Source organism: Sminthopsis crassicaudata, chromosome 1 (genome assembly GCF_048593235.1).
Source record: "Sminthopsis crassicaudata isolate SCR6 chromosome 1, ASM4859323v1, whole genome shotgun sequence".
NCBI classification, from domain to species: Eukaryota; Metazoa; Chordata; class Mammalia; order Dasyuromorphia; family Dasyuridae; genus Sminthopsis; species Sminthopsis crassicaudata.
In genome coordinates, this window is record NC_133617.1 from 585786113 (window position 1) to 585811247 (window position 25135).

The window sequence follows — 25135 nt, forward strand, 5'->3', positions numbered from 1 at the left end:
AATGTATAAGCTTAGATGTTGTTAACTATGAAATATTATGAAGACTATTTCCTCAAATATTATATAGTTATCTTTATTTTTTTTTTAAATTTTAGATCCAATTAGGGGAATTTCTAGACAATTTAAAAGAAAAGTCTCTGAAGATTGAAGCATTTGTTACTGAGATTGAATCATTCTTCAATACTATTGAGGTGAGTTGCCACATTTTATTCCCTACTAAGTTTCTCTTGTAAAGGATCTAGTTTATTCAAGTAATAAAGTCCTCCCTAAAGAAATTGAATTGATTTTGTTTGTGTTTTGGTCATAGTTGGTTTATTTTTGCTATTAGAAATGAAGTGTCTATAAAATCTTTTCTCTGTGAAATGAGTGAGACCATTGTAAGGACAGTAGGACTAAAGTTTTCAAAATAATACTTCCTCTTCACCTGACAGTTTCCAAAGTTAGGTTGGGAGAGTCATTAGGTGAACAAGATACTGTCAATTGAAAAGCCATTTATTTACAAAACTCTCTCTATATATATTTGTATGTCTGCATACACACACACACATATATGTGTGTGTGTGTGTGTGTGTGTGTGTGTGTGTGTGTGTGTGTGTGTATGCAGACATTCATACACACAGATAAAGGATAGATTGGAGAAAATCTCAGAGAGAAGGTACTAATGTTCTGCAGAAGGTGGGATTTTAGAAAGCCAAGGAAGCCAGAAGACTGGTGAGGATGAAGAAATGGAGATGAGCTGGATTAAAACTCACCTATGGCAGGGCATAGATGGTAGTAGCAAATAACTTTGTGTTTCTAATTACCAGTTCCTTCCTATTTACTCTTTGTGTCCCAGAAGAATCCATTGTCAACTTAATTAAGGCAGGCACTTTTTTGGTGTTTTTAAAGGCACTTAGCATATTTATTTTCACATAAAAAGTGTTTAATGAATGGTCCCTGAATTGATGAATCAATAAATAAATCAATGAGTAAGGGACTCATGAAGGAAATGGCAAAATGGGAGAGATTCAGGGCTCTTAGAAAAGGCTTTTTCATTGATGACCAGCACTATTAGTTTGATCAAGTATCTGAATGAATTGGAGAAGAGCAATGTTACACCTGAAGTATTATGTAGAATCACCTTCCCACTAAGGAGAATATGTGAGTATAGCAAATTATTCAGTTATTTCTATATAGATACAAGGGCTTTAACAACCAGTAAAAGACCTTGAATCTAATTCCTGAATATGGGGAACACAGTCATAGAACTTAAAGAGGTTCTATTCTATGTCTTTTGGGTACTTATGAATGTCTTTTTGGTAATTTAATGACTGAACTCTTTCACACATAATCTAAAATAGATTCTCCTTATGTTGTTTTGCTTTTTAAAAAAATTAAACCTCTGATTTCATTGAAATAGAGCTCTCACAATGGAAGCATCTTTTAGCAATGCAAATCAGTGCCTGCTAAGCAATTTGAGAGTTGTTTGACAGAGTGGTTAAGTAACCTGCCCAGAGTCACAGTCACCATGTGTTACAGAATTCGAACCTATTTATTTCTGAATCCAAGAATAGTTCTCAGCCAGCTACACCTTGCTGCCCCTCTAAAGTTGTGCTTTAATAATTAGTAAGTAAGCTTAGTAAGATTTCAGTATGTTAGAAGTTTCCTTATCCCTAACCCCACTCCCATTAACATATTATATTTATATTCTCATTTATGTATTTAGAAAAACAAAATTCTCATGCTAGACTATCTCCTTTATGTGTTGAGAAAAATGAAATTCTCTAACGGAAAAAAATGCAAATGAAAGTGGCCTAGCTGTACCAGATCTAAAACTATATTATAAAACAGTGGTCATCAAAACCATTTGGTACTAGTCAATCAGCAGAATAGGTTAGGTTCACAGGACAAAATAGTTAATGACTATAGTAATCTAGTGTTTGATAAATCCAAAGACCCCAGCTTTGGGGATAAAAACTCACTATTTGACAAAAACTGCTAGGAAAATTGGAAACTAGTACAGCAGAAACTAGGTCTTGACCCATACATACCACTGTATACCAAGATAAGGTCTAAATGGGTTCATTATCTAGATCTAAAGAATGAGATTATAAACAAATTAGAAGAACATAGGATAGTTTACCTCTCAGATCTGTGGAAGAAGAAGGAATTCGTGGCCAAAGAAGAACTAGAGATCATTATTGATCACAAAATAGATAATTTTGGTTATATTAAGTTAAAAACTTAATATAAACAAAACTAATGCAGACAAGATTAGAAAGAAAGTAATAAACTGGGAAATATCTTTATATTTAAAATTTCTGATAAAAGCCTCATTTCTAAAATACATAGAAAATTGACTCAAATTTATGTGAATTCAAGCCATTCTCCAAGTGATATATGGTCAAAGAATATGAATAGACAATTCTCAGGTGAAGAAATTGAAACCATTTGTAGTTATATGAAAAGGTTCTCTAAATCCCTATTGATAAGAGAAATGCAAATTAAGCAACTCTGAGATACCACTACACACCTGTCAGATTGGCTAGAATGACAGGGAAAGATAATGTGGAATGTTGGAGAGGATGTGGGAAACCTGGGACACTGATGCATTGTTGGTGGAACTGTGATCAAATGCAACCATTCTGGAAAGCAATTTGGAACTATGCTCAAAAAGTTATCAAGCTGTGCATACCCTTTGATCCAGCAGTATTACTACTGGGCTTGTATCCCAAAGAGATCTTAAAGGAGGGAAAGGGACCCACATGTGCAAAAATGTTTGTGGCAGCCCTCTTTGTGGAAGCTGAATGGATGCCCATCAATTGGAGAAAGGCTGAATAAATTGTGGTATATGAATGTTATGAAATATTATCATTCTGTAAGAAATGGTCAGCAGGATGAGAGTTTCAGAGAGGCCTTGGGAGAGTTACATGAACTGCTGCTAAGTGAAATGAGCAGGACCAAGAGATCATTATATACTTCAACAAAAATATTGTATGATGATCAATTCTGATGGACTTGGCCCTCTCCAACAATGAGATGATTCAAACCAGTTCCAATGGTCTTGTGATGAAGAGAGCCATCTACATCCAGAGAGAGAACCATGGGAACTAACTGTGGATCACAATACAGCATTTTCACTCTTTTTGTTATTTTCTTGCACTTTATTTTTTTTTCCTCATTTCCCCCCCGGTTTTGTTTGGTTTTTCTTGTGCAGCAAAATAATTGCATAAATATGTATGCATATATTAATTTAGCATGTAGTTCTACCATGTTTAACATGTATTGGACTACTTGCCCATCTAGGGTAGGGAGTGGGGGAAGGGGAGGAAAATTGGGACACAAGGTTTTGCAAGGGTTAATGTCAAAGAATTATCCATGCATATGTTTTGAAAATAAAAAGCTTTAATTTAAAAAATAAAAAAAAATCTAGGAATCTAAAAAAAAAAAGAAAAATGAAATTCTCATGCTAAAGGTAATATCTTTCAAGTTTACTTGAGACAAGTATGTTGTTAAGAAGATTCACATCTGGGGCAGCCATGTTGGCACAGTGGATGGAACACCAGCCCTGGGGTCAGGAGGACCTGAGTTCAAATATGACCTTAGACACTTACTCCCTGTGTGTTCCTGGGCAAGTCACTTAATCCCAATTGCCTAAAAAAAGAATCACATTGAAGTGTGTGAGAGTCATGGTTCATAGTTGGAAAGAATTCAAAGAGATTCTCTTAAAGTTGCAAAAGAGTTTATTTACACCATCATTGATGGGCTAGTCTTTAAAGGAACTCTAGTAAATTAGAAATATTTTAAAGAGAGTTTTATATACTGAAAATTTGAGGCTTAGTTAACATCCTACAAGGCTATAAATTGTAAAAGAGAATCCAGGATATCTTTTAATCCAGGTAAAGACACATTCAGACAGGATGGGTTTTTTTCCAGAGGGCAAATAAGGAGCAACAGATAAAAACTTTTATTAGCTAGGTATGCATTTTGAGTAGACCCTCATTCTTTCTGTTTTGGGGAAGAGGAAATTCTGGGGACAAGGGCTGGGGATTCATCACATCTTAATAACATAATTACATTTCTTGGGTTTGCACTGATTTTAGAAGTATGCATTTTCCAGGAAAATTGTAGCAAAAATGAGAAACGGCTTGAAGAACAGAATGAAGAAATGATGAAGAAGGTGCTGGCCCAGTATGATGAGAAGGCACAGAGTTTTGAGGAGGTGAAGAAGAGAAAAATGGAATACCTGCATGAGCAGATGGTGAACTTCCTACAGAGTATGGATACTGCCAAGGAGACTCTAGAGACAATCGTCAAGGAAGCAGAAGAACTAGATGAGACTGTTTTCCTGACCGTAAGCATGAATTACTGTAGTGCCAATCACTTTAATGCTCACAAGGACCTTGGCCCTCCTTTTTTTAAAAATAAAATGTATTTACCTTTCCATCCATATCCCGCTGCAGTTACTCAGAAGAGAATTCATCATTTTAATCTTTTTTTCCCCATTTTAACTTGTACATTGATTTAGCTCCAGCAAGTTCCAACCTTGTAGACTAACCTAATGTTTATCATCAGGACAATATGAGGGGTGGGTAAGGGGGATGTAATGCATCAGGAAGCATTACAGTGATGTCTTGGGAGGCCTATATAATTTAACCTTAAAAGAGAAGAGTTCAACCTCCAAATCTAAAATCCGGCCTAGTTCTTCCCTGTCATAGTAACCCTTTCCTCATTTGGCATCCAGTCTGTCCCTTTCACATGACCCTCTCTCATTTGACTGTGCCCTCCCTTCAATCCAAACTCCTTTCTCCTGTCCCCATTTCCTCCAAAGGTCATGAAGTGACCAACCTAAGCTGATAGGCTGTCTCATCTAAGATGTTAATGGGTGATAATGGCATAAAGTGTTTGTGTTTGAGCAGACAACTTAATATCTCAGGCTGTAAGATTAAGGTTAACTTTGTGGAGCCCTTTTAGTGCTACTCAGAGATTCCAGAGACTCCCCATCCCTAAGGCATTCCATAAAATTTGTTAGATTGACCCTGAAGTTGAAAGAAAGTAGTCAGTGGAGCTGATTTTTGGTAGTGGGGGCCGCTAACGGGTTGTAGGAATGTTGTAAAATCCCACTTTGCTTCTGGACAGGGGATAGGGGAGCATTTTTTGTTGGAGATAGCATTACTTCCTAAAGTCCCCCTTTGCCTCCTATAACTTCCAAAAAGACCCAACTGTGGAGAAAGACAGGAATCAGGAATATTAATCTCTGTTGATTTGCTATGGGGGCAGAGCCAATAAATGTGGATGCCATGGAAATGAGGAAAGCATCTAGAATCTAAAAGCAGAACTAAAATCTAGTGCTTGCTTTGACCTTCATCTTGAGATAGGAGGGCAGGATGGAAAGTTATATATAACATTTATAAAATACTTCCTGCTCCCTAATCATCCTATACATTCTCTCAATGTATTTTCTTCTCTGCAGTAGCAAATTTTAGTCATTCCTGTTGCTTCAGTAACTAAAAAGTCCATTGCATATATAAGTCTTTATTGATCCCATTTCCTTGATGGACAAGCTGAAGCAAAGTAATTTTCCAGACTTTATTTTGAAACGGCAACAGAGTCTGAGTGCTGTCTAATTCTCCTTTTTCAATCCCTGTGCTTTCTTTCCTTTGCTGCCTTAGGTGAATCCATCAAGAGAGAAACAGCCTTTGTGGAATTGTGGGAGGGTTGTTTAAAAGGATGGACAGTCTTGAGGTTACTGTTATTTGCTTTGTGGTATTAATTGGTTTCTCTTTCCTTTCCTCCACCAGTCATTTAAAGAAATCAATGACAGGTATATGAAACATGGTCTTGGCACACCTTAGTGGCTACAGAGCATAGCATGGTTGGATGCTCTATTAATCCTTGAAAGCTTCATAGAAATTGTGCTGGCAGAATAAAGGCCATTGATTGAACAAGTCACAAGATAGTCTTTCTTAGTGACTGTACTTTTGGAAGCCTACTGACAGCTTTTAGAATGAATTGTGAGCATTAGGATAAAAGTAATCATAATACAGCATTTTCAACTACTCACTTTAAAAGTACTTTTTAAAATAAACCTATTCTAATCTTTTTTGTTAGTGCACAAAAGTATTTTTGAAGGTGCTTAGATTTATATTTGTTTTTGTTCATCATTTTCCAATCATGTACAACTCTTCTTGCCCCATTTAGGATTTTCTTGACAAAGATATGGAGTGGTTTACCATTTCCTTCTCAGCTCATTTTACAGATGAGTAAACTGAGATACACAGGATTAAGCTAGTGACCCAAGGTCACACAATAAGTATGTGTCTGAAGTTGGATTTGAGCTCAGGTCCTTCTGACTCTGGGGTTAGCACTTTAGCCACTGTACCCACTTGGCTGCTCCCTTAAAATTATTTTTTGTGTACCTTGTATGATTTTTATAAACAAGGAATCTCAATAGAAGCTTTCTTGAGTTTTTATTTTAGAAGATAGTGATATTTTTATCTACTCTTCTTAAACTACCCCAAACAAAACTTCTTTTGTGGTTTTTTGGGTATTATTTTTTAAAATTTAACTTACATATTTCCTTTATTCTACAGGCCAAGAGTTAATGAAATTGATATAAATTGTGTACACACAAAAAAATCAGACCCATAGTAATAGTTGGTACTTATATAGCACTTTCAAGTTTGCAAAGTGCTTTATTATTATTATAATCCTACTTGATACTCACAACAAATCGGGCAGGTAGGTGTTATTATTTTTCTCATTTTATAGATGGAGAAACTGAGGCAGACAAAGGGTCACACAGCTAATGAGTATTTGAGAACATAATTGAATCTGACTCCAGGTCTAGTACTTGAGCCACTATATTACCTAGCTGCCATGATTGTTATTTGGAGACAAGATCATCTTAAAAATGGTTAGAAATGTATGTCGAGAGACTATACTCTTTTTGGAAGATTCTTTAGAGACTCATCTCAAAATCCCCATTCTCTAATGATGTTTTCTTTCTCCTATTCAAGGCCAAAATTAACAATAGAGATAGATTCATACTAGCTGCCTCCAGGTTAAATGTCACAGTGGATAGAGCTCTGGGCTAGGAGACAAGAAGACTCATCTTCCTAAATTCAAATCTGGCTTTAGATACTAACTCGATGTGTAACCTTGAGTCATTTAATCCAGTTTGCCTCCGTTTCCTCACCTGTAAAATGAGCTGGAGAAAGAAATGGCAAATCATTTAGTGTCTTTGCCAAGAAAATACTGAATGGGGGGGGTCATAAAGAGATAGATATGACTGAAATGAGTGAACAACAACCAAATAGGGAATTTAGGCAACTCCCTAACATCTGAAATAGTTTCTACTTACTGAACCATATTTTTTCTTCTTGTTTTTCCTGTTAAAATAATTTGTTACTTGAGATGGCATGCAAATCAAATTGTGATTTAATTTAAAGGAAAAGCAAGAAAATTATCTGTTATGATATGGAAAAATAAGTATAAATGCAGTTCCAATTTAATCAGGAAGACACGGAAACCTCAGTGTGATATTTTCTTGAAAGAATAGGAGATTTTTCATCAGTTTTAAATTTGCTTATTTGATTTTTGATAGTAAGCTATATTACAAATATGTTTTGCAAAGTGAAGTAGCAAATTTAATTTCCTTCATACTATAAGAGCTTTATAGGATTGTTTTTATAAAGATTTCATACATTTCTTCCTCTCTTCCCAGCCCAAGATTCTGTGATTTTGATGGATTCCTAGTAACAGAGCCTACCTTTCTTTTCAAAATGAGTGCCCTAAAATAAGCTTTTTTTTTTTTTTTTTTTTTTTTTTTTTTGCTTTTAGTCAGTCAGGAAGCTGATTTATAATCATTCTATACTCAGATAAATCCCTGATCCCATTAATTTGGATGTTTTCTCCAGTCCTGCTGATATCTCTTCCTATATATCTGTGCTGGGGGATACTTTTTCATATCCTGTCATTTGTTCTACTGAAAGGATCTATCTAATGTGTTGAAGATCTTTTTTTTTTTGTTTTCTATAGACATAGCAAATATATCAGGTTGTCTAAATATCATCCCTTGCTCTCCCCACGTGACCAGTCTACCTTTTTGTATCATACAGTTCCTTGATGACATCATTTGTTCCCATCCATCATTGATGTTCCTTACAGATTATATATTGTGGTTTCCTCATACCCATCATTCACTTCTCCTTTTCCCACTATGATATTCATTTTCAATTTTTTGAAGACCATATCAATTTATAGAAATTGAAAAACATAGACAATGATTTGCTTACTTACATGGAATTATTTGCTTTTTATTGCAATTGGCATTGATAAATCACAAAGATCTTTATTTGAGCTGCGTGTGTGTGTTTTTAATTAAATAAATTTTTTAAACTAAAAATTTGCTGTTAAATTTTGGTGCTTTTAAAAATCAGCACACTAATTTGCAAACACTGCTTCATATACTACCAAGTGTAATTAGCTAATCTGGTTTTATGCTTAAACTTCGCTTACCTGTGTGCCATTTTAGTGGTTTTAATTTGATTGTTCCACTGACAATTAAGTTGGACTCAGGAAATATGCATGTCTATGAATAAAAGAACAGACCTGGAAGGGCCTATTTCTTTGGAAAGAGAAAAAAAATTCTTGAATTTGGTAAAGAGATGTGAGAATTAAATAGAACACTTAAAAAAAAAAACACCCAACATTGCCAGGAAAGTGATAAAGCTTGATTGCTTTGCAAAAAAGAATCCTTTTATGTCCCCACAACTTCCTCTGGTTCTAAGTTAATGTCATTTTCTTTAGTAATAAGTGCTAATTACCTCAAGTGCTTTCTTACCTTTTGGGTTGTTCTCTCTCCCTCCCTTTCTCCCTCTCCCTTTTCCCCTCTCCCTCCTTCTCCCTCCCTCTCTCTCTCTCTCTCTCTCTCTCTCTCTCTCTCTCTCTCTCTCTCTCTCTCTCTCTCTCTCTTCCCCTCTCTCTCTCTCTCTCTCTCTCTCTCTCTCTCTCTCTCTCTCTCTCTCTCTCTCTCTCTCTCTCCCTCTCTCTCTCCCTCCCTTTCCCTCTCTCTTTCCCTGTCCCCCTCCTTGTCCCCCTCTCCATCCCCCTCTCCCTTCCTCTTCCTTCCTCTCCCTCTTTCTTTCTCTGTCTCTGTCTCCCTCCATCTCTGTATTTCTGTGTCTCTCTCTGTCTCTATCCATCTGTTTGTCTGTTTCTCTCTCCCCAGTTGCCTCTGAATGCAATTCTCTTCTTGTTACATTAAATGATTTTTTCCTATATTAAAAAAAATCCTTAAAGTACAAGGCTGCTGTCAAATTATTCAGACTCAAAATTTGCATATCTTGAAAAACACATTTGCTTAGAAAATGTTGCTCTGTTCAGGGCATGCATCTATTTCTAATTATGTTTCTGTGAGTTAAAGTAATGTAAAAGATGGTTGTCCAAATCATTCTATATATTACTTATAAAGATGAGCTCTTGAAGTTCTATGTCCCAGCAGTTATGAGGGGGTAATAACATCAGGGTAAAGTAAAAAATGTAAACATTGGCTATATCTTTAGTTGCCATATTTAGGTATGTTACAAATTCACCATTAAAACAGCAATATTTATTGGTCTAGCCCATTGTTTACAGAGTATTGTTCTCAGTGCTTGAGGGTCATTATCAGAAAACACCACATGAGCATGGGTTTGGAGCAGGAGGAGGAAGCTAAGCATCTCTTTCAACCTTCTCATTTTTCAGATGAGGAAGCAGACTCATTGACTTGCATAACTCCTACATAGTAGGAGTAGGATTTGAATATGGGTCCTCTAACTCCAAGTCCATCTTCTCATCTTCCCTTAGAATCAGATTTTCTAAACAGATTTTTTAAAAATTTAAATTTAAATTACATTTCATAGCCCAAGCAGAATACTTTGGGCACACTAAGTCTTCAACTTGAATAAGTTAGTTTCTAGTCCAGTGTCTCGGTCAAGAGAACCCCAAATGGGATCATAAAAAGTTGGAGACAACTGGAAATACTATAACAACTACATTTAATGGTGAAGGTGGCAAGGTATGACTGACTAGGGTTCAGAAAGACATGAAGTACTTATATACAGATTATTTAGGCAAAACTGTGACTGGTTGCTAGGCAATGTCATTCCCCTTCCCATCCTCCATTTACCCTCTCCAGATGACTGGTCACACTTTGAATTCTATGGACATCTCCTCTGAACTTTCACCCTCTTCCCAGGGCTCTGTACATCTAACTGAATCCATAGAAGAATCTCTTTCAGACATTTTCATATTTAAGGGCCTTAATATCCACATAAAAGGCCTGATGACAGGAGATAAAAATAAAAAGAAGACCTCCAGAATTTCAGGATTCTAAAAAGAAGATATTAGAATCTTCACTATCTTGGGATGGGCTGAGGATGGTGGAGAAAGCCAACTTCTAAAAGATAATTTTGAAAAAAAGAAAACTAATGGGTCTAATTAACCTTAGGAATCATGAATGGGATTTTGATAATGGATTGTACAATTTACAAGATGCAAATGTTGAAGCCAAATTATTTGACAGCATCCTTTCTGTTTTAAGGATTTTGTTTCAAATAGTTAATACAATAAAACGATAAGACTGACTATGTAAGATTCTGGTTATAATAGATTGTGAATGTAAACTTTCAAAATTAGAAAGAGTCTGTTACTTTTCTGGATTCTTTACAATATACACATCATGGGTAGAAAACTTTATGTCCCCTTTCATTTTTCCTGTTACCTTGTGAATACAATTCCCTCACTTATCTAGGAATGCCTTCTCCTGAACAGGTTGCTTTCGGCTATGGAGAGCACAGCTTCTCTGGAAAACATTCCTACTGCATTTTCACTTTTTGAGCATTATGATGATCGGTCTACAAGAAGTGACCAGATGTCAAAACAGGTAGCAGGTAAGAACATTGACATGATACCTGGATTTTAAAAAGGGGCAATTTTGTAAAGCTTTTAGAATGTATGAAGAGTAAAAGTAAAATGAAATATGCTCAGAAAACAAAATTCATAGTTGCAAGATTGAATTAATTAAATTAAAGAAACCACAACAAATGAAATGCCATTTCAAGAAACAGCTATATTGTGTGGTAGAAACAGCATCAAACTTGGAGTCAGGAAGACCTGAATTCAAATGTAACTTCAGATACTTATGAGCTGTGTGAGCCTCAGTTTCATTGTCTGTAAAAAGGAGATAATAACAACACCTTCCAGGGAAATTGTGTAGATTTAAATGAAATATTCTCTATAAAGCATTTATCACAGTGTTTTACAAATAGTAGATGTTATCTAAATGTTGTTATTGTTGTTCTTTCAATAATAGATCTGGTGGCACTCACCTTGATATAGAGGGAAATAAGTCCAGTGAATCACTTGAACTTGGGAGTTCCAAGTTTCAGCAGGACTAAATGAATTTTTTCACTAAGTTTGGCATAGTGAGACCCTAGGAGCAGGGCTTTTCTAAGTTGTATCTCCCTCTTTCTCTCCCTCTCCCTCTTCCTTTTTTTCTCCTTCTTTCTTTTTCTCCCTATATCTCTCCCCCTCTCTCTCCCTCTCCCTCTTCCTTTTCTTCTTCTTTCTTTCTCTCTCTGTATCTTTCCTTCTCCCTCTCTCTTCCTTTCTCCTTCTCTTCTCTCCCTCCCTTTCTCTCTCTCCTTCTCTCCTTCCTTCTTTCCCTCCTCTCTCTCTCCCTCTCTTTCTCCCTCCCTCCAAACACTACAGATTAGTTTAAAAAACTAACAGCTCAGCATCATCTTCTGTAGCCAGCCACCCACTCAGCTGTCAGCAACATCCTGCAGGCTCTTCAAAATATTTTTTTACATGCTATTTTGACAAACAAGACAATGAACATTATTTGGATTTCTCAAAGCTGCCGTATTTCAGTGAAGCTACAAAGTTCCATTCACTGCATGCTAAAACACCACTCAACCCCTCCTTGTTAAAAATAATTCATCCTATGATATGAGACAGCTCTCCCAAACAGCTCAGATGAGAGCTGTTTGATTTTCTCTTTCTTTCCTCTTCCCTTCCTCCCACCCCTCTTCCAATTTTGTCCCTGTAGGAAAAGTCTCAGTTTAGTAACTGGCATAATGTGGTTTCTGTCTTAATGAAGTAATCAGAATAAAAGTGGAAAACTTCCATGTTTCATCCACATGTGCTATGCACTCCCTACTCAAATTGTTTCAGGTTTTGAAACATCTGGGTGATTTAATGTTTCAGTTCTAGAAGATATGTTCTGGTATGGCACCTCTGGAATAAATGACCCATACTTACTTTGGAGGGGGAACTAAATTGAAATGGAAAGATTACATCAATTACAGGCCTCTAGATGTTTGGTGGGATAGTATGAGGATGATGGATCAGGACATTTTGGCCACTAGTTTAGATATATTCTTTCTGCTGGATTGATTATATGCTGGTGCCCAATCCAAGGGAAGTACCTGTTGGATAACCAGGATTATCTTATTCAACACTAGATTGTTCTCTAGGCTGCCTATGTACCGTCAAGAAGACAGTAGTTTATTAAAAAATTCATTCCAAGAGAAACCACTGTAGCAATTTGCATCTAAATAGTATTCAGAATCTTATATTATTTCTGGGACAAGTCAGAAAATTGGAGAGACAAGGGATGCTAGAGCTGCAAGAAGTCAACTCAGAGATCTTTAGCAACACCCTCATTTTTCAGATGAATAATTACAACAGTTACTCTTTATATAGAATGTCCTATGTTCCAGATACTGTGATAAACCTTTTGCAAATATTATCTCATTTTATCTTCATAACAACCTAAGGAGATCGTTGCTCTTATGATTCCTATTTTACAAAAGAGATTGAAACAGAAGCTAAATGGCTTGCCCGGAGTCACATAGCTACTTAAATGAATCATGAATTCACATATTAAAAGGACAGAAAGAGGAAAAGAAATACTGAAGGACACCTGGATACCTACAGACATACCAAACTTAATAGGTCCAAAATAAAATTTATTATTTTTCCTTCAAAAATCTGCCCTTTCTCGCATCCTTTCCCCCTCCCTTTTCTACTGAGGACACTACCATTATTCCAACTATTTATATGGAGCTTTACAAATTTTATTTAATTTGGTCCTAGAAACAACTCTGTCAGGTAGGCATTATCATTATCCCCATTTGGCAGATGAGGTAGCTGAGGTTGAGAGGTTAAATGTTAAAAGGTTAAGAACTTAAAGTTAAGTCTGGTCCCATAGCTAATAGACTTTACCTGAGTCATGAATAGTCACATCTCTACTCTTATAAAGTATAAAGTATAAAACAATAACTTTGGAGAGATATTAGTTGAATCAAATTATATTTCTCCAATCTCAAATATTTGTGAGGCTGAAGAGAAGTAATGGATGAACAACACTTTACTAATTTTACAGCATAATATAAATGCCAATTGTTGTTATTGTTAACCTGCAGTTACCGGGCTAGTGATGACTTCATTCCCAGGGCCTTCTACCATGTTCCTGCTGAATTCAAGCTATACTTTAGAGGAAGATGGGAACTCTAGGTTCTCTGGGGATCCAGCATACTTTTAAGTTTAATTTACATTATTAACAATTTAAGTTTATAAAATCAGTAAAACAATAAATCAGGCCTTAATTTGTAATGATTACCAATTTCTGAGGTTTAAACATACACAGTAAAAATTTAGCATTTGATTCTTTGAAGCCAGATAAATTTACTTCAGTATCTTGATGTAGCCATGATCTCATCAAAGTGCCTCCTCCCTTCATTCCTGCCCATTATGTGAGATCGAATTTGCCATTTTTACAAACATTTCGGAAGGCTTCCCTTCAGGATAATGCAAGGCAAAAAGAGATAACCATCAAATAAATTTCAAAACATACTATCTTTTTGTCTGCAAAGCTGTTGTCTTATCTTTATCATTTTTGTGTCGAATGATAATTTTTTAAAAATCTCATTAGTTTTTCAGGTAAATTGAGCAAATAAATTGTTTTGTGGCACTGAATATGCTATTCATATTGAACATGCAATCACAACTAGCAGCTCTTTTTTCTCTAATAAGACACAAAAGAAAAACAGTAGTAAGTAAAACTAGCAATCCCTCTAACTGTTTTAAACTGGCATCAGATACTTTTGAGATAGTTGAAATGGGAGGGGAGGGTGGGGAGTGAATTGTGTTTCAAGAGTTTAATTCCTTTTTTTCTGAGTCACCCTAGGTATGGCCATTTTGGAAAGAGAAAATTGAAATGGCAAATATAGCAGCTATTCTTCAATCTTTTGCCCCTGTACAAGCCATTTCCCCAGAAATACCTGGCAGGCAATGCAAACGGATCAACTACTTGGCCTGAAATTGCCTCATTTGTCTCCACTGTGACTGTTGAAACTATATTGGCTCACTCTAGTGAATCACAGTTACCCAGCATACTCTGCTCAAGTCTTCATATTTCAGGAAATTGAATCCATTTTGACATGTCATACTACGAAAAGAAGATTGATAGCTTTCAAACTAGTAATGACCAATTTTTTTTTCATTCCAGTACCACAGCCCCCCATATTGGAACCTCAGGAACCCAATTCTGCCACGAGTACAACGATTACAGTGTATTGGAGTGTGAGGAAAGAGGATGTGATTGAGTCTTTCCAGGTTTACTGCATGGAAGACCCTCAAGAAGATGGTGAAGCAAATGGTAGGATGTTATTTGTAACATAGTTCATTCCTAAGAAGCATCATGGCAAGAATGGAGAGTGATTCTCTGATTCCATCAGTAAAGGATAGCAATTACTATTTACCTGTCTCAGGGAACTGTCTGAGGTACTGTTCATTCATTGACTTGTCTATGATAATACAGCAAATAAGTAGCAGAAGCAGATCTTGAACCTAAGTGTTCTGGTCTCCCCCTTTTATTCATATTTGATATTTTACTGTATGTAATTCAAAGATAATTCAATTCAAGAAATATTTTTGTGTCTACAAGATGCAAGACATGGTACTAGATTTTGGGGATACAAAGCTGAAAAAACATTTTCATCTTCATTCTCAAAGACCTTATAATCTATTGGAAAGTTGAGAAAAAACAGTTATTATGTCTATATGTAAGTATGATAAAAGACAGCACAGTAAGCACAAAGAAGAGATCAAGGCAAGCAAGGTACTTTAAGAAAATTTATGATGGGAGAGATTACTTTCATGGCAGATTACTTTCTGGTGGTGGTAGATCAAAGAAGTCTTGCCCTAGGAAGTGATCCATTCCTCCCACTGTCTATAAGTTATAGAATACATATATTCTACTTGTTTGAATATGTATAATCAAACAAAAGAACAAAGGATCACTAGTATGTCAAGCAGCCCTGGGCTTAAGAAGTCCACCTGATTGACTAGTTCTTGGGCTACTCCATTTTCTGGTTCTTTTATTTAAAAAAAAAAAAAAAAAGGAAGCTCTAGCATCTTTAATTGATTAGTACAATCATTATAGAATTTATATTCACTTTAAGTCCTAAGTTAAGTATTTAGAAAAAAGGTGAAAATATTGTTGTGATCCACATTTAGTCCTCCATAGATCTCTCTCTGGATGTAGATGGCTCTCCATCACAAGTCTATTGGAATTGGCCTGAATTACCTAATTGCTGAAAAGAGCCAATTCCATCACAGTTGATCATCACAAAGATAGGTTTTAAATTAAATTATTCTTCAATTAACAACATTATATCTTTTTTTTCCCTCTTCTTCCTTGTATCCTGTGATGGTGGGGAAGTCGGGATCTTTCAAACAAATAGGTAGAGTTAAGCAAAGCAAATTCCTGCATTGGTCATGTCCAAAAAAGTTCCATTATTTATTTATCAGCTATATTTTAACAAGAGCTTTTCTTTTTTGGGGGGGTGCATACTTTAATGACACTAAAGGGAATTTAGTAGGCATGAGGCATGATTGAGACGTGGGACATATATTTTGTGAGAGAGATATTTTAATAGTCTGGGTCTTATGGTGTCCTTCAAACAACAACACACCAACTGACAACTAGTAAACTTGCCAATAACTGATTGCTATTTATAGTCACAAAAAAGGAGGAAAATCCAAAACCTAATACTATCTGTTATAGAATTGCTTGGTTTTAAAAAGGAATAATTTGAGTTTCTTAACTGATGCAGTTGTGAAGAATTGACATTTAAGAGTAATGAGGATGGGTAATTGAAATGTGTGAGCTAATTTAACAAGGTGAATGAATTGTGTCAGATGGAAAAATTTCAGCAAAAATAATCAAGTTGGTCCAAAGGGGCAGATTTGCAGAATGATATAAAATAGTGTTTACTCCTAATATTCAGAAAGTAGGAAATTAAATGCTGTTCAGAAAAGGGAAATGTCACAGTTGGAGAACAAGGTCAGTTAGATTAGCTTGTAGCATTTCATTATCACTTAAGCATTTCTATAAATTGCAAATGCCCTTAGTTGAAAGAATTAATAATCCCTGAATGGATGAAAGGAAGCCAGGTTTGATACTTTAAAGTACCAATGTGCCAGATCTGAACTTGTTAGCTAGTTTGGTTGAAAGTGAAAGAGAAAGTTTGTCCTGCCTTGGTATAAATTTGGAAAGTCTGTCTTATCCTTATCTCTTATGATGCTCCACTAAATTGTTAGATTTATTTTATTTTTAAAACAATTTTAGGAAAACAAACTATTACTATTTAAGTCAATATAAGCAGTAGGCAAAGAAGCAGTCCATATAGTGGGTTTACAGTCAGGAAGACATGATTTCAGTTTCACCTTTGACACTTAATAATTGTGTCATGCTAGCTAAATCACATTATCTGTATGTGCCTGAGATCACTTTATTTAGTCCTAGGTGGATTGCAGGTCCCAGGAGGGAGCTTCCATATAATGAAAGGTAATGGAGATGGAACAGGAACCAAAGAAATAATTAGTTTGTCAATTATTTGCATGTTTACATCAACAGTATGAAATTTTAAAATTCATCTAATATTGAAATAATTATAGCTAATTGTGGAAAATTGTGTGTAAAACTTGATTAATGGAATAGTCTTTCCTGATAAGATTTCACATGTGATATGAACATCCCACTCATTCCTTTCCAGAATGCTTTTATTTTTCATTCATGTGTGATAGAATGGTAAAAATCATAGGCCTGATGGAATATAGTAAGCAACCCCAATACTAGAAGAAGAAAAAAAGGTACCTGGAACTCTTTCAGATGGCTGCTCCTTTAATGACATGTAAGGTAACCTAAGGGTCACTGTGTTTGTTCCAGACTTGGTGGAAGAATACCGACTTACAGTGAAGGAAAGCTATTGCCTTTTTGAAGATCTGGAACCTGGTCGGTGTTATCAAGTATGGGTGATGGCCGTTAACTTCACAGGATGTAGCCTGCCAAGTGAGAGAGCCATTTTCAGAACTGGTAAGAGGACAAATCTCTAATTTACTGTGGAACATTTAGGATCCTAAATGAATTCAATTGGAAATAATTTTTTGTAATTTTAAAATTCTCTCCCTTCTGAGGGAGTTGATGGTAAAATTTCGGTAGATGTCAAATTCACTTTTGCCTTTACAAAAGTGAATCAGTGTCATAAATCAGTTCTCATTGATAGAATTTTTAAAAAAGACTACTCTAGAATTTCTGAAATATGCTTGGATCAGTATATTTAGCAATTTCTTGTCAAGTGGGAGGCTAAGGATTACTTTGTATCTTAGCAATACAGCAGTGGTTCTATACCCTGAAGGAAAGGTGTTGCTCCCATCATATTTCCAGTCCTCTGGATCTTCTCCCAGAGGTAGTCCAGGGGCTCAGGTAATTTCCTTCTCATGAATCACCTCCTCCTGCATTTGCCCTGATTCTCCCATGTCCTACTCGCTAGCCCTTCTCCTTAACTTTTGGGGTAGTTCAAAAGCTATTTTACAGAATCTCCTTTGGACACAGCCTCCAGCCAAGTCATACTTGTATAAGAATCCCCTCCATAACATTATCCAAGAGGTGGTCACCCATGTTAGCTGATCTCAAGGCAGCCCATTCCATTTTTCAGGGCCCTCCTAATTAGGACATTTTTCCTTATATCACATCTAAATTGATCTCATATAACTTTTACTATTTCTGCCCTCTAGAGTGAAGCAAAATAAATCAAACTCTTTTTTGATGTGGTAGCCAGTCAAAATATTGAAAAGAACTATCATTTTCCTTCCCTATGACCAAATTTTTTCTACCTAATCCAAACTTTTTCAACTGATCCTCATGTCATGATCTCCAAGACCCTTCACCATCTCAGCTGTACTCTGTTGAAGCTCTCTGGCTAATCTTATGATCTTTGAGTAATCTAGACCTGAACAAAATAGAGTATTGGAGCCGGAATCAGCAGCCCTGAGTTCAAATATGACCTCAAGCTTATTAGCTATGTGATTCTGGGCAAACCACTTAACTTCTTTCAGCTTCAGTTTCCTCTGCCGTAAAAATAGGCATAATAATAGCATCTACCTTCCAGAGTGGTTGTTAGGATAAAATTAGATAATATTTGTAAAGCACTTTGTGAATCTTAAAATGCTATTTATATGCTTACTATTATTGTTAAAAATAATAACAATGATAATTATATGCTCCAGAAATGGTCTGACCAAAGAAAAGTCCAGCAGGACCATCATCTCCACAATCCTGAACACTATGCTTCTTTTTTAAAAAATTTTGATTTTTTGACACTGAGGTATAAAATGACTTTCCCAGGATCATCTAGACAATATAAACCAATATGAACCCAGTTTTGTTTTGTTTTGTTTTGTTTTTACTCCAAGTCCAGTTCCCTATTTACAATGTCATGCTGTTTCTAATATCAGTACTATCTTCAGAATATCCTTCTATTGTGCTTCACTTTGACTGTATCATACTTATTATTCAAATGTCCTATACAGGAAGGAAGGAAAATAAATATTCTTTTCATTTCAGTTTTCAGTGAATAATTCAGACCTTAACTTTAATACTTATTCCACTGTGAAGTTACACATTCAAGGTATTACCTGACATTTAAAATTTTAGAATATCTTTAAATTGTAGAATTTAAGGCTAAGAAAGAACCTTTAGGATCACTTTCCTGGAGAACTGGGTCAGACAGGGCAGGAATCATTGACCTTAGAACACAGAGAAACGGACAGGCTGAGAAGAGTGAGAAATGTTAATTGGTCCCAAAGGGTACCTGTCTTTACTAACTCAGCAAATAGGACAAGAATTGTTGTAGGTTCACAAGTCTGAGGTTGGTGGGAAATTTGAAGTGACTGAATCAGCATTGAAATGAAAAAAGTAGGCTACAGAAGGTCTTCTGCCCTCATCAAAGAAACATTAACAAAAGATAAGATTTCAAGACTTTGAAATGGCAGAGCAAATCATAGCCTAGTAGAATGAACTTACATTAGACTGGTTCAGTGTCCTTAGCTTCATCTAAACCAGCATGCAAGATTATTGTTGGGGCTCAGAAGCAGCACTGCAGCTCATTGTGATTAAGGTCAGAACTCCAGCAAGATGGAAAGTGCAGGAAAACTCAATAGCATCCAGCTATTTTTAAATCAGTACTAAATTTTTTTTGAGACTTACTGCTTTATAGTGTAGTTTGAGATCTCGTGTGCTAGATTACTTTTATTCACTTTTTTCTGTCATTATTTCCCTTGTGAGTTTTGGCCTTTGTGCCTCTGTATTAATTTTTTTTTTTTTAGTTAATTAAAGTAATTCTTTGGTAGTTTGATTGGAAAGAAACTAAAGAAATAAATTTATGTAATATTATAATTTTTTTTATATTGATTCAGTTCACTCAAAAGCAATTAGTATGTCTCCAATAATTTAAATATCTTTGTGTAAACAGTGGTTTATAGTTATACTTTTAATTTTTAAGTACAATTTGGTAGGTAAAGTCCCAAGTGTTTTATATATTTTATAGTTTTAAAAGATCAAATTTCTCTTTTTAATAATAATAGCTTTTTATTTTTCAAAATACATGCAAAGATAATTTTCAACATTCACTCTTGCAAAACCTCTTGTTCCAAAATTTTCTCCCTCCCTTTCATCCATTATACATATTATAGATATAATATATAATTATATAATATATATATATATATAATACATATATATTACAGGTTAAACATTTATAATTCTTCTAAACATATTTCCACATTTATCATGCTGAACAAGAAAAAATAGATCGAAAGGGGGAAAATGAGAAAGAAAAAAGCAAGCAAACAACAATAACAAAAAGTGAAAATATTATGTTGTAATCCACATTCAGTTTCTACAGTGCCCAGAAGAGAATATTATATATATATATATATATATATATATATTAAGGTAGCTCAACATGAGAGTTTAGCTTGCCCATCTGGTATTTCTCATTCTTGCTGCGTGACCAATTCACCTAGCTTGCTCAATCAATCGATAAACATTTATAAAGCATTTATGATGTGCTTGACGCTGGATAGAGTGCTATACCTGAGCTGAAATTTAGCCTCTGACTCTTATTAGTTGTATGATCCTGGACAAGTCACTTAACCCCTGTCTTCCTGAGTTTTCTCATCTGCAAAAAAAAGCATTTTAATAGCATCTACCTCCCAAAGTTGCTGTGAGGATCAAATGAGATAATAATTATAAAATGCTTTGCAAAACTTAAAGCACTAACTAGATCCCAGTTATTATTATTATTATTAGTCACATACATTATAAATTATGTTTTTTAAAATTTTCTACCTATATTATACTGCGTATTCCAAAGTGTTTTTTTCCACTTTCCTTTAGAATTGTTTATAATTTTAATTCTTCTAAAATCATCATAGTCCATGATTTCTTTTTTTCTTTGGCTTTATCAGAAAAAAAAAAAATCTGAATTTGGAGATAAGCATTAAAAAAACAGCAAGTGGTTTGGAATCATTAACAACAAAGCTTACTTTCCCTCCTGAAATCCAGCCTGATCTCCTCCTGCTTAATTCTGAGCCCAGCTTAATGCTGTAAGCACCAACTGTAGCACTTGTCCTAGGCAGATAAATTGATGGGTTCATTCCACCAGCTGTGACCCACCCTTTCCAAACACACCCTCTCCTCCCTTCCTCCCCACTCTCCAGCACATGTCTGGGCAATTGCATTTTCATCCTCCCTGTGATCATTCCAAATTTTAAATGTTAAATCAATAAATCTTTGAGTTCAAAGGGCAAAGATGATGAATGATATTGGAATTGCTTATAATCCATATCATTTAAGAGCACATTTATTCATGAATATGTTCAGTACAGGAAGCTCAGTGGTAATTAGAAGAAATCAACAGACATTGGGAAAATACAATTGGCCACAAGTATAAATATCTTGCCAGATTTGAATATTTAGTGCATAGACCTCCATCAAGGTATTTCCCAGCACTCCAGATTCAGTTGGGCTCTAAGAAGCTTGGAGGCTGCACCTTTAAATATTGATAGTTAGGAATGGAAGGTGTAGTGGGAAGGGAGGTGGAATGATGGAGAGGAGCCTGAAGAGAAAACCAGGAAATATAGATAGTTAAGGGAGGTTCCTTCTACTTCTCTCTCTCCCCTACTGCCATTAATCCATAATTCATTAATTAATGAATTAATAAATGAATCCATAAATCCATCACTAGGGCTTATAACTTATTAACACTTTAAAGCTAATTATGATTTAAGTTTCTAAAAACTTTGTGACATGTTAACTCAGCACATATTTTAAAATTCCTACCAAACTTTAAACATTTAACATTCTTTCAGATAATTAAGAACATCGCTTTTAATTAGATACCATGGACCCAATTAGCAATAAATGTTAACTGAGTGATTGAGGGTAGAGTGGGTTTGCTTCTTGGATGAGAAAAAATAAAGGACTACCATGGGATTGGTTTTGTAACCAGTCATTTTAGAGATTAGCATATTAGTCATATTAGTTATTAGCATTTGAGGAAATCTGATGAGAAAAAATATGCTAATTAAAGCAATTTAGTATTGTCAGGGGATTGGCAACATATGCATTTTACAGTTTTATTTGAATGTGATTGTCCCCGTGTACATATTCCTGCTGACTTAGCCCTACTCCTATTCCTATATTTGTAGCACCCTCCACCCCAATAATTAAGGCTGAGGACTGCACAGTGTGTTGGAACACTGCCACCATACGCTGGAGCTCTGCCAACCCCCGGGCTGCTGATGCTTATACAGTGGAGTATTGCAGACAGCATTCCCCAGAAGGAGAGGGTCTCAGGTGAGTCCAGCCCTCCCTGTATGAAGGGCACCTCTCGAAGAAAGGATGGTATCATGTGAGCACTCACCCATTTGTGTCTGTGGGAGAAAGAAACTTCCTCAAAATAATGAGCGCATAGTCCCCATATTAGTATCTAAATTTATGCAAGCAGAAAAAAAGAAGGAAGGATTAAAAAACCCCAAAACAAAACAAAAAACAAAAACAAAAAACCCTCCCCTTTAAACCTACTGAGCTAATTAAACTATCCCTTTGATTTGCAGCTGGAAAAATTTTAATAGAACATCAATGAATTCAAGGTTCTTAATGATACACAGACTTGAACACAGAATAATAAGCCCCTTGTAAGGAAAATAGACATGATTTCAATAAAATTGAACATTCTTTTGGGGGGTGTTTAATTTGAGCCAGCAGAAGGATTTTTACATATTTCCTGCACTTTTAAATTTAACTCCTGCAGGAGAATTACCACGTGGCTCTAGATTCTAATAATTTATGCCTAAATGTAAATCTATATGTCTATTTATATATATCTATGATATAAGAATTAATTACAAATAGATTTTTTTGAGTCATATACATCTGACTTTCTAAGTAGCCCATGACAAATCTTAAAATATTTTCTTCCAGGAAGAAAATCTTCCTGTGAATCTCTCTTACATTAAAAATTTAAAAACCTCCACCTAATCTCATAGAATAGCTATGCACTATCAGACACTTGAAAACATGAATTGCTCAACTAAGGTTATTTTTTCCCTCTTATCAGGACTATATTTACATGTCCTACAATTAGCATTCAGATCATTTTTAGCAACAGCTTAAAAAAAAAAAAACCCTATATATATTTTCAAAGATTCTATCTGAATTATGGCAGTAAGGTAATAAAGGTAAACAACCACATGTAAAAGGAAACAGGTTTTTGTATTTTCATAATCTGTTATTTATTAGAGGCTTACCAGTCATCAGTGTAGGGAGCCCTCCTGAGGAAATGTTTTCTTACAATGGAATGTGAAGTGAATTTCTCAGAACTGTGTAACTAGGATATGTTGCAAAAGGGACCAGGTTGTTTAGCTCTATGTCCACTATGTTCTACTGTTCATCTAAAATAATAATTACTTAAAAGATAAAAATTTAATTAATTTCATTCTAAGACAGTTGAAGGAAGTGAGATAGGACAATGAATAGAACATTTGGACCCGAGCCTGAAAAATCTGAGTTCAAATCCAGCCTCAGATACTTGCTTTCCTGTGTGACTTTTAGCAAACTCATTTTAAACTATTTTCCTCAATTTCCTTGACTGTCAAATGGGGATGATAATTCTAAGGTTGTTGTGAGGATCTAATAAAATAATATTAGTAAGCACTATATGCGTTATTGTTGTTATTATTATTAATCACTATTCTGATAAAATAGAAAGGCCGAGTCCTATAGATGGTGGAGGGCTGACTTCAGAGCCAGGACAAACTGATTCCAAGTCTTATGCATAATGGCCATGTGGCTCTGGGGAAGCAGTCCTTTAAGACTATGCATTGCAAAGAATGTGTTGACCCATAGAGGTATAGAAGGACAGCTAGATGTCACAGTGAACAGATACTGGGCCTGGAATCAGGAAGACCCTTTTTCCTGATTTCAAATTTGGCCTTAAACATTTATTAGCTGTAGAATCCTGGGAAAGTCACTTAACTCTGTTTGCTTCAGTTTCCTCAACTGTAAAATGAGACGGAGAAGGAAATGGTAAATCACATCAATATCTTTGTTAAAAAAATCCCAAATGGGTGATGAAGACTGAAAATACTCAATGACAACAACTAATATAAATATTGGTAGAGCAAGTTCCTCACTTAAAATTCTCTATACAAACACTGTTTCAAGCCCTATCCCCTATACTGTTAAATTTTCAAATATTGTATTTAAATTATGGCATTTAGGTAACAAAGGTAAGCAATTACATGTGGAAGGAAACAAAGTTTTGTATTTTAATATAAGGCTCATCTATCTATCATCTGTGTAGGGAGCCCTCATGAGGAAATGAACCTTATATTTCATGACCAATGGCAGATCTCATACTGTAGAGAAGCATCACTAGCAAAGTTAAGGGAGAGCTGAACTTAGAAATGAACCTCACAAATGAAACTTTACTTTTTTTTTTAAAGGTTGTTGCTAAAAATAATTTGAATACTAACAATTGAACATGAAGATGTGTTCCTGTCGAGAGAGAAAACAATTGTCTTAGTTGATCTATTCACTTTTCTTGAGTATCTTCTAAGTGCATTGTATCTACATGAGAGGCTGAGTTTTTTGTTTTATTTTTTCACAAAATAGAGCTTATATGTATATGTTAATATATATTTTCATAAATTCATGGAGTAAGAAATAGAGAACAAGGGGACAGCCAGGTGGCGCAGGGGATAGAGCACCAGCCTTGAATTCAGGAGGACCGGAGTTCAAATCTGGTCTCAGACACTTAACACGTCCTAGCTGTGTGACCCTGGGCAAGTCACTTAACCCCAGCCTCAAAAAAAAAAAAAAAAAAAAGAAATAGAGAACAAGCCTTAGAGTGGAGAAGACCTGTGTTCAAAACCTACCTCTGACACGTATGGCTGTATGACACTGGGCAAATCACTTTTGAAAAAAATGCTAATAATGCATTTGCAGAGATTTCCTTTTTGGGAATTCTCAGCATGGATGAAATCATATATCTAGTCCCTTAATGTCATATCTAAAAGCAGAGTGGGCTCCAAAAGGCTTTTGGGACACTATACTATCTGTATACATATTTGCATATTTATATATGTGTATATATGCATATATATGTGTGTGTTTATATATATATGTATATCATATATATAATATACATATATATATACACACATACACTATATATATCAACAAACATTTTTCAAATGC

General features: G+C 35.2%; 1 protein-coding gene across 2 annotated transcripts in view; it reads left to right on the top strand.

Annotated features, from left to right (window-relative positions):
• The window catches only part of CMYA5 (cardiomyopathy associated 5), a 103400-nt gene that overhangs the window by 43234 nt on the left and 35031 nt on the right, over positions 1–25135 (top strand). Inside the window, exons 3-9 of one of the 2 annotated variants that reach the window (XM_074282350.1) lie at positions 96–191; positions 4100–4333; positions 5781–5803; positions 10795–10913; positions 14537–14686; positions 17261–17407; positions 22084–22231. In XM_074282350.1, the coding sequence (XP_074138451.1) occupies positions 96–191; positions 4100–4333; positions 5781–5803; positions 10795–10913; positions 14537–14686; positions 17261–17407; positions 22084–22231 (917 nt within the window). The remainder of the gene's footprint in view (positions 1–95; positions 192–4099; positions 4334–5780; positions 5804–10794; positions 10914–14536; positions 14687–17260; positions 17408–22083; positions 22232–25135) is intronic. The other variant, XR_012484774.1, reaches the window with a different exon arrangement.